Genomic DNA, 10993 nt, shown 5'->3' on the forward strand with positions numbered 1-10993 from the left:
ATAGATAGATAGATAGATAGATAGATAGATAGATAGATAGATAGATAGATAGATAGATAGATAGATAGATAGATAGATAGATAGATAGATAAATAGATAGATAAATATGTAGTTAGTTAACGGAATTCGTGCTCGCAAACAATCTTTTAACAAATTAGAATTTTATTTATTGTCACAAACAGTTATTTGATTTGTAAACAAAACTTGGCTCCTCTATAAAATGTCAACTCATCATTGTCATCATCTCACAGCCAGCTGTATTTAATATCACATTTAGGATCCCTACTCTTACTAGTTGTGTGTGGCCATCACACTTCAGAAGCATGTCTGGCAGACGCCAATCAATTTCCAGCATTTCTTTACCGCAAAATGGAAACATGCGACAAATAAAATGCGTAGCGCTTATTAATACTCAACGAACGGTAAAGGCAGGTGCTTTTATTTCAATAGATTTTTCTCAATCAAATTTTTTGAACGCCCTTTAAATGTTATTGAACATTAAAAAGTACTATGAGTTGGCAAATTTTTCTATTTGTAAAGGTTTTCTAAACTTCATTATTGGTGTGGAGAAGCTATTAAGATATTTTTTTAATTTTCACTAAACAATATGATATTCATTGATTGTTTGGAAGTGTGTCTAGCACGATTAACGGTTTGTGTTTGATTTGCAATAGGTGATCGTAAGTTTTTGTTTAATATTATAACCGATAGAACAGCTACCGGTTTAACAATAACCGGAGTTTAAGATTATGATTCTAAGTTTTATTATTAAACTTGGAACCATAATTTGAATAAATTTTATTCTCTTTGGATTGCTCGGAAACTGTTAAGATCTCGATTACCAAATAGTCGAAATAGTTAACTCACATTTAAAGATTTCACTTTCTGGCCAATACCGCTTTAGATAGAACAGAATCTGTTTAGATAGATCAGAGTCCATTCATATAGAATATAAATGTTTATATACATTAGTATCTATTTAGAAGGATTGGAATTGTTTAAGATAAACAAGTAATTCTTGAGATGGACAAGAGTTCGTTATGTTTAGATTAATTAAAGTTTGCTTAGACAGACTAGAGTTTCTTTAGTCACACTAGAGTCATTTTAAGCAGACCATAGCCTGTTTAGATAAGCAGACCATAGTCTGTTTAGGCAGACTATAGTCTGTTAAAACATACCAGAGTCTGTTAAGTCAGAACAGATTCTGTTAAGACAGACCAGATTCTGTTAAGACAGACCAGAGTCTGTTTAGTCAGATTGGAGTCTGTTTAGTCAGATCATAGTCTATTTAGATATACTGGAGTTTCTGTAGACAGATCAGAGCCTGTTTAGATAAGCAGACCATTGTCTGTTTAGGCAGATTATAGCCTGTGAAGACATACCAGACAGACCAGTGTCTATTTAGGCAGATTAGAGTCGATCAGATTCTATAAATAGAGAAACAAAGTCTCTTTAAGCAGATTGGAGTCTAATTTGCCTGGCCAGAGTCTGTTTATATAGAAGAGAATCTCCTTAGACAGATCATAATTTGTTTGAACAGATCAGAGTGTGTTTAAATTGATTAGAGTCTGTTGACAGATATTCTAGACTGTTTAGACAAATCAGTGTCTGTTTAGGCAAATTAGAGTCTGCTTAGGTTGGCCAGATTCTATTAAGAGAGAACAAAGTCTTTTTGAGCAGATTACAGTCTAATTTGTCAGGCCAGAGTGTGTTTATATAGAACAGAATCTTCTTAGACAGATCATAACCTGTTTGAACAGATCAGAGTCTATTTAAATTTATAATAGTCTGTTTGAACAGATCACAGTATGTTTGAAGAGATCAAAGTCTGTTGGAACAGATCAGAGTCTGTTTGAGTAAAATGCAACATCCACGTCCTTTACATTTGATTTCTTTTAAAGTACAGCAACTGTTCCTATTATTTTGGTCCACATAAACATATTTCAAAAACAATATTAATTTTACAACAAAAAAACTATTGTTTTATATTTGACAATAACAAACCCCTAAAACTATCGCCAAAAATCAGGTGTTTTACATTTTTTAAATCTTTATTTTTCACTTTCCCATTTTCTATGTTAATCTCTAAAAATATTAAAACCAAAACCGTCAAAAATTAACCTTTTCAAGCCAGAGTTTTTAAATTAATTTTTAGGTCTTGATATGGACTAGATCAATTTCACATGCAAATATTTCATTAATCTCTGTGCGGTTATTTAAGTTGTCAAAAAATAAAATTCACATTTTAGTTTTGTTTTTTTTTATACTTTATTCCTTTTGTATTCTATTTTTTTGTTATTGTCCATTTGTTTTAAGTCGTAACAATAGAAAAAGTACATACGAAGGGATTATAAAATATTTTTGTTGTTTTAAAACTAAAAGACTTTGTTTACACAATGGGTGGTCATTTGAAATTTGTATAGAAATGTCAAACATGTGTGAACGTTTTGTAAGATAATGAACATACATAGTGTGGAATATGTTGCAGTGAATCAGAAATATAAATATTTTATATGATTTTTACATTTCCAAAAAAAAAAGTTGAATCAATTTGCCAAATATCTTATAATAAATATGGATCTGTGGGAACATAGCAATGACGTTATTTGATGATATTCGATTGCAACTTTTGTGACAAACATGGAGATCATTAATATTTTCAGGTGTCCATACCAGAATAATATCACTGTAATATCACTCTATATAATCGCAACATGTGTTCCGCGAAACTTTTTCTTAAATGTTTTATGTAGGTACGACATCCGTTCGGTATCATGCGATGGCACCTCTATCGATATCGTTCAGAGGTGCCGTATTCGAGGATTGATCTAACAGATCTTGAACATAACAAAGAAAGGCTTCACTAAACTGTCTCGTAGTAGCTTGGTGAAACCTCCACCTTGGTGTTATTGCAATCCCGGATATCGAAGGTGTTTGCCAATAACTCTAGATTAGCCGGGACTATAAATTGGCTACAGTCTACTGCCTGGCTTAGTCCTTGCATTAATTGAAAAGAGGTCGAACCAGAGCACCACATAATTTGGTCTTACGGTTGGCCAGTTGCCGCAGGACAATGTTCTGGTTGGCCAGTTGGATGAGGTTCCTTTGGGATCCACTTAGTGGCTGTGGTTAAAACCCAAATCGCGGGAAGAGGGTTTTAACGTTGAATATGATTTTCATGATACATTTTCCTAGATGCTACAGCCGTACGAATGGATTTGAGCTAATAATGAAAAGATGTTAGGTAGAGTTTTCTGAAGTTTCTGATGTTTTCTGACGTCTACTTGCATTCTATGGAGAGAGGGCAAGGTCACTGCCCTCTCTTTGATTTATTTAGCAATTTTCCTACTTGGCTGTGTATATGCTCAACTTATCACAGTGGGTCTTTGTGAGTACTGAAATAAAGTCTAGTCAATTAATATGATCCGTCCCTTCCGTCCCTTCTAGGTGCTGTTGCTGAAACAACAGAGCCATAGTAGTGTGGTTGGGTGACATTATTTCGGGGTAGATTGAGCTACTGCCTGTAGGCCATCCCATCTGCGTGGTTGTAAAAGGATATGGTGCTTTTGCATCTAAGAAGTTAAGCGACGAGAAGCTCTCCCAGTGGCTGAAAAAGACCACCGTGAAATATGCCAACACGCAGGTGTTCACGTAAAGCACAAAAAGCCTTCTGGTAGCATTCAAAGTGGAATGAAATCTTCGGTCTTTGGTGATAATTATGACCAAAGTTTTGTTATAGAATCAATGTATGTATTCCTCATATGCACAAAGATAATTCCTGATATGTCACATCCTATGAGTAACTATTTCGTCAACATGATGTTTTATTCCTTGACTGGGAAAACCTTCATCTTCTTGTGCTGGCGAAGTAGTATGTTACAGTACTTAGGGCAGCTTTTTGAATTTTAGATTCTTTTTGAAATCCCTTAAAATGTCATCTCAGGAGGCACTGTTTAGTCTATGTGTTCCTTGTCTAGGTTTTTCTAGTCTTCATTTACTCGTGTAAGCGATGTTCCGAGATATTTTGCAAGTAATTTGTCTTAATGCTTAGTCCAGTATGTTGTCATATGCTTCCTGAGGTGGCATCTCAGGAGGAATACTCTTGAAAACATGATGTTGTATTCCTTGCTTAGAAGAACCTTCATTTTATCGTATTAGCGATATTTTGAGGAAATTCGAAAGCAAACCGATATAGTCTATGTGGCAACATTTAGCCGAAAGTTATCACACTGGAGTAGCAAGACAACAATGTTTCTTTATAAGGATCATGTTTCTACTTTGCAAACTATACGTGATTACCGCGACAAAGGCTGAAGACAATAGATTTATGCTTGGGTTGACAACCATTTTCCGATAATATCGGGTCATTCCGGTACGTACAATGAGTTCAGGTGGTGAAAAGTGTTGCTGACGACTTAACTGGTGATACTTCCATCAGAATTAACTGCAAAGAACCTATCGTGATAATGCTATAGTCGCACATAAGAGGATATCACATCTACCCCTTGTCCCGGTATTGAAGAGTGTTGCTGACAACTAAACGGGTAAAACTTTCAGGTGTTTTAAGCGGTGAAGAACTAATGTATTTTGTCGTGATAATGGCGCAAGAAGATATCACAACTAAGCCTTATAAAAGGGAATCACAATGAACCTTATGGTCTCCGAGTGGATATAAACCGTTTTTACTAGGTATAACCTTTCTAACCTAAGCTTTGTAGAGGTTTAGGAAGTTAAGAAAGGTAGAAGGCGATGGAACTCCGCCTTATTTAACTACAATAACTTTTGAGCATTTTCATATCAAGTAGCCTAATCGATGTCTATTTTGGAGCTATTTGACCGCGTAGATTGGATACATTTTTTGAATCTCGACACCAAACGATTGATCAGAATGTTGTTTTAATCATGAGAAACTATAATAATGCTAAAACAAGTTGAAAATTAGATTCTTTGGTAGAGTTTTTGGAGTGAAAGCATAATCAGAAAAGATTGGATGCAGTTTTTGAATCTCGACATTAAGCGATTGATCAGAATGTTGTTTTAATCATGAGAAACCAGAATAATGCAAGGACAAGTTGAAACTTCGATTCTTTGGTAGAGTTTTCGCAGTGAAAGCATAATCAGGAAAGATTGAATGCAGTTTTTGAACCTCGACCTCAAACGATTGATCAGAATGTTGTTTTAATCATGAGATACTATAATAATGCTAAGACAAGTTGAAACTTCGATTATTTGGTAGAGTTTTTGGAGTGAAAGCATAATCAGGAAAGATTGGATGCAGTTTTTGAATCTCGACATTAAGCATTTGATCAGAATGTTGTTTTAATCGTGAGAAAATAGAATAATGCTAAGACAAGTTGAAACTTAGATTCTTTCGTAGATTTTTGGAATGAAAGCATAATTAGGAAAGATTGGATGCAGTTTTTAAATCTCGACATTAAGCGATTGATCAGAATGTTGTTTTAATCATGAGACACTAAAACGCTGCTAAGACAAGTGGAAACTTCGATCCTTTTGGAATGAAAGCATAATTAGGAAAAATTGGATGCAGTTTTTTAATCTCGACATCTGACGATTGAGCAGAATGTTGTTTTAATTATGAGATACTATAATAATGCTAAGACAAGTTGAAACTTCGATTCTTTGGTAGAGTTTTTGCAGTGAAAGCATAATCTGGAACGATTGTATGCAGTTTTTGAATCTCGACATTAAGCGATTGATCAGAATGTTGTTTTAATCATGATGCTAAGACAATTTGAACCTCTGACTCTTTGGTAGAGTTTTTTTCACTTTTTGAATTCAATTTTATAACTGGACAATAGTAGGAAAGGGTCAGTTTTTACCCGTGTTCAAAACAATAACATTATGTTTTGTTATAAAAATCCAATCATGGAATCATAAATATTCGAAGGGAGAAAAACCTTGCGAATAAAAACCTTGTCATTTGCTAGCAATTATCTCAAAGAAAAGTATCAATTCAATCTGTTCTATTCATTGTTTTTAAAGATTTTTTCACAGAGATTAGCTTCAGCGTACAAAAGTATTTACTTTCGCATATTGATGGCTATTGTAACAATTGGATATTTTCTTTATGTTTAACCACTATTTCACTTTTTGTCTTTTGTCATCAACTAAAATAAAATATGGATTTTTATCTTGATATTTCATATTTTCTAAACCGTTAAGGTTTTTATATACATAAGTATTTATTAATGTTTATATTTGTATATATATTTCAAAGAGTTATTTACCAAATTTTTTTTGTGACATCTGTCGACGACCATTTTTGATTATAGCGTTTATGATTTTTCATTTATGTGATTTAATTTAACCCTCTTTTACATTTTCTACCCTTATTTTTGCACGCGTTTGTCACACTTTATTTAGGTAGATATTTCTTAATCAAATATTTCAATTTAAAAAAAACGCCCACAATCTGATCATTATTTGATCAATTTTGTAAAATTTTGTTTACAGTTATATACATGCTTCTAAAAAAGTGAATAGACTGGATCTTGCCAGCAGTATTTATATTGAGAAAAGGTGTTTTAAAAACTTCTCATTTATAGCATTAATAGCCCAGCAGTTGAGAAAACTACACCAGCCGGCTCTTAGCTGTGCCAAGTTAGTTCTATAGTGCCTGGGTAATTGTCTCTCACAATCCGATATCGCATTGTTGTTCATTTAGGACTCTATTGCATCAGTAGCCATTAATGGCCTCGGTAACTGCCATTTGATGCAACATTTCCCGGGCGTTTGCAATTGACAGTCTGTCGACGTCCGATGGTATGACGTCTTGGATGTCGCTGCGAAAACGTCAGAAGTCCATCCGGATGTGTCTGGGAGGGGTATTCTCCATTAGAAACTGATGGTTGGGGTGACTAGGCAGACTAGGCATGCCAACAGGAACTGTCAACAACATATTATGTCAGTAACCTGGTCTCCTCATGTAAATGATCCACATTCTTCATCTTGACACAACCGATTGCGATTCGAAGTGCATTATTCTGAGCCGTTTGTAAATTTCGCCATTTTGTATCACTGAGGAAAGAGGTCCATACTAGGGCAGCATTATTGAGAAGAGAGCGACCTATAGCTTTAAATGTCGCTACAATCGTCTCTTTATCCATGCTCCAAGAGGTGTCAGCTAAAGCTTTAAGGACTTTGTTTTTGTTTCAAACCTTTTGGTTGATCTAGTTTTTGTGCCCTGTGAAGTGAAAGAGGCTGTCAAAGACTATTTTCGGGTTATGAACCGTCGGGATAGTATGTCGGAGATGTTTAGTGCCGTCCTTACTTCTTTGGTCTAAGAGGCGAAAAGTGATACCGAGGATTTAGAAGCAGTTCCCATATCTCATTGTAGGAGATGTAAGTTTAGGACTCTGTTACAACTGAAGCCACACATGGTATCAGATAAAGCCATTTGATGCAACGCTTTCTGAGAATATCACATTATACAATTGGACGACATGGGATAGTCCTCAAACTCGCTACAAAAGCATCAGAATTCCTTCCGAATGTGTCGAGGAAGTGGATTATGGATCAGAATCTAATGTTAGGTGTAACTCGTTACAATGTAAGACAGACCTCTTGCCGTCAACATATTGTTGTATTAGTTAATACAAATTTTTCTTAAATAACTATGGTTCTGCTTTGTTGAGATCAAGACCAAGATGTTGTGCAGACTGCAGACTGGACACATGTTAGTCCATACGAGACCAATAGGCATTAAGTCTATAACTTCTTAAAATCTCAGTTGTGCCAGAACTCTTCTTTTACGTGGCAGTATATGTTCAACTTCTGTAATAGACGGTGAATTACCTTCAAGGCTGGTCATATTAAGGTCTAAGGATGTTGTGGCGTTAGTCCTTCCAGATCTTAGTTGTGCCAGAACTACTCTTGTTTTACGTGGCAGTATATGTTCATTATATAGTAGTTGGGGTGATTTCTAGATGACATCTTAGAAGGAACTGTATGGCGATCATAGTGTTATGTTCCTTATCCGGTAAAATCTCCATTTCCTTATGAAGATGGTGTTTTAAGGTCATCTTAAAGCAACCCGTAACGGTCCTAAGGCAGCATTTTGGCAAACTGCAAATATCTCAATTAGATATCGCTCAGCAATGGTATACATAATAGAGCCGCATAGTTTGCCACTGACCGACATGTTTACTAAACCAATAGCAACTTTACATCCGCTTTCGATTAGAAATGCCTAACTTTGTGTCTTTTGTTGACCTTGCCATTGGGTTCGCTGAGAAATGAGTTTTCACAAAGGGTTATAGAAAGAACAATGGCATATAGGATTCCTCCTCTTTCGCTTTCATCTCGAGGACTCTACCAATTCTCATGCAAATTCACTATTTGTTAATGTGTTAAAGAAGCAGAATACAAATATGTAGTGCGCTCAATCAGTTACCGATTATAACGTCAGAAGGTGGATTTGTAGTTGTGCGCCGTCAGTTACGCGCCTATTAGGTATTCTACTTGGACAGACGCTTATCAAGGGTCGGACACTTATCATCATCGTCTGGTAGGGTTTTGATTTATAAGATGCGGTGCAGCAATGACGAAAGATGTTACTACTTTTGTAAAACTTATGTAGTTACTGCTGGAGTTAATAGCCCCTGTCTATAGAATCTATAGAAAACTATGCGTATAACAATTTTTTATAGAGAAAATTATTTATATAACAGTTTTTGGTAAAGAAAATTTGGTGTATAACAGTTATTTCCCACATATTAATTTCTACATATTGCATATTTTTCTATAAAAACATTTCCGCTCAAAAATTATTTCCTTTTCCTGTCAAAATAAATGAGCCGATAACGAATGATTAAAAAAATCATCAGTTCCAATTGGGGTTTTGCAAATAACTCTCTTTTACTTTAGATATTTAAAAAAATAAATTCTAAGCAGAATTTCTTGTTGGACATATATAATGTTAATGTTCTAGTTGGACAAGTTACTTTTATTATATTTTTATTTGATGCAACAACTGCTCATAAATTTATGGATGCAGTTCATCCAAGTAACAAAATGTCTAAACCTGGACATAGAGGCAAAATGACTATATTATTGTAATATAGTTCTTACAACAACAATAACATAAGTACCAACAAAATCTTTTTAACAAATAAAATAAGACTAAACAATAATAAACAATAATAAAAAAAAATATTTTCTTAAAATAAAAATCCTTATGAAGCTATTATCCCCTTTACCATCTTGCCGGGTATCACTTTTTAACAACTTACCCTGTGCTGTCAATTGTTTCGTAACACTGAATGTTTGTCTTAAGAAATTCATGTTTTTCTTAAAGATTTGAACGTTGTTTTAAAGAATTAATAACACTATTTTAAACTCTATTTAATAAACTTGTATAATAAGTTATTATGCTTTCAATATTTTAGGATTTTAATAGAAAATTTACTAAAAGAAATAAAATTACAAACTGCACATATAAACATGCAGTCGTTGGAAGAGATGGACACAAACAAACATATGTTTGACAGCTGTTTTCTAAAGATGCCAGATTATGTTAAAATATTCATACAAAAAGTTGGCAATTATGTTAAAAGAAAAATCAACCGCTGTAAAGGCATTACCTGTTGAATAAAAAAAACATTTTAAACATGTATACATTGTTGTTGCCTTTCATAGCGCAATTTCTTTTAGATTTTTATTTTTTACTAATTTTTTGTTAAATTAAATTATTTATAATGAAATTAAAGGACTTGGGTGATTTAATAGTATTTGATACATTTCCTTTAATGTTTGAGGTTAGTTTTGTTTAGTAATTGTATTAGTTTTTGTTAAATTTTGTTTTTTTTTTCAGCCAAAACAAAAAATTATTATTACACATTTATTGCATCTGGAACAACAAACATTTCCCTCCCAATTGCCCATGATATTTACCACTTTCAAGCTGGCTCAACAATTAAGAAATTTCTGTGATATTAAGAAGCATAAGGTATAAAAGTTAAACATAATATTTTTGTTAAAATAATTCAAATTGTTTATATTCTAGTCTGTAATCTAATTTATAATCTAGCCTATAGTCTCGGCTATACTCTAGTCTTTGAATTTTTTTATTTTAGCTAAAATTCATTTATACATTTAAAACAATTACAGTGCATCAACAAAAGTAATTTAATCGTGGTTAAACCTTATGAATTCATTGACATAGTACTTGAGCGACGTCTTACATTACAAATATTATTTTGTGCTTCGGAAGAGTATGAATCCAATAATGTTATGGTTTTAATAAGAGAAAGTAAGTAAACACTTTTAGGCTATGAGTACTCTACTTACAAAGATGTTATTATTATGAAATTAGATGGTAAACTCAACTATATATATGGAGGCAATTTCATCGATATAAGATCGGCCTTATTAAATGATACATTTGCCTCTTGGATAGCAAATGGTGTAGAAAAATTATATGTCAACTTAAAGAGAATGGATGAACATCATACGTTTAATGATATAGATCAAATGCAAAAAGTTTTCAAGTCCATAGAAGAGATAATGAAGTAAGTACATATCTACTATATAGTTAAAAGTAAGGTTCTATAGTTGAAACGAAAAGTCGACTTTTTGCATTTTTATGAAAAGTCGACTTTTCGACTTTTTGCATTTTATGAAAAGTCGCCTTTTCGACTTTTTGCATTTAGTTAAAAGTCGATTTTTTTCATTTAATTAAAAGTCACTTTTTTGACTTTTAATATTTTATAAATAGTGGACCTTTCGACTTTTTCCGACGTTTTTCGACTTTTTCCGACTTTACGACTTTTTCCGACTTTTCGACTATTTTCGACTTTTGACTTTTTTCGACTTTTTCCGACCAGAGTTAAAAATTTATAAAGTTGCCAGAAGCGTAAATTTATAATGTTGTCTATCTATCTATCTATCTATCTATCTATCTATCTATCTATCTATCTATCTATCTATCTATCTATCTATCTATCTATCTATCTATCTATCTATCTATCTATCT

The 10993-nt window shown here is 33.3% G+C and overlaps 1 protein-coding gene across 1 annotated transcript; it reads left to right on the plus strand.

Annotated features, from left to right (window-relative positions):
* Positions 1–9638: 9638 nt before the first annotated feature.
* Positions 9639–10533, plus strand: LOC111689555. Its single transcript, XM_023452022.2, has 4 exons — positions 9639–9776; positions 9833–9967; positions 10129–10270; positions 10334–10533. Exons 1-4 carry the CDS (start codon positions 9717–9719, stop codon positions 10531–10533), a joined length of 537 nt encoding a protein of 178 aa, XP_023307790.2. The 5' UTR covers positions 9639–9716.
* Positions 10534–10993: the final 460 nt, after the last annotated feature.

This window comes from Lucilia cuprina, chromosome 3, assembly GCF_022045245.1.
Source record: "Lucilia cuprina isolate Lc7/37 chromosome 3, ASM2204524v1, whole genome shotgun sequence".
Taxonomy (NCBI): domain Eukaryota; kingdom Metazoa; phylum Arthropoda; class Insecta; order Diptera; family Calliphoridae; genus Lucilia; species Lucilia cuprina.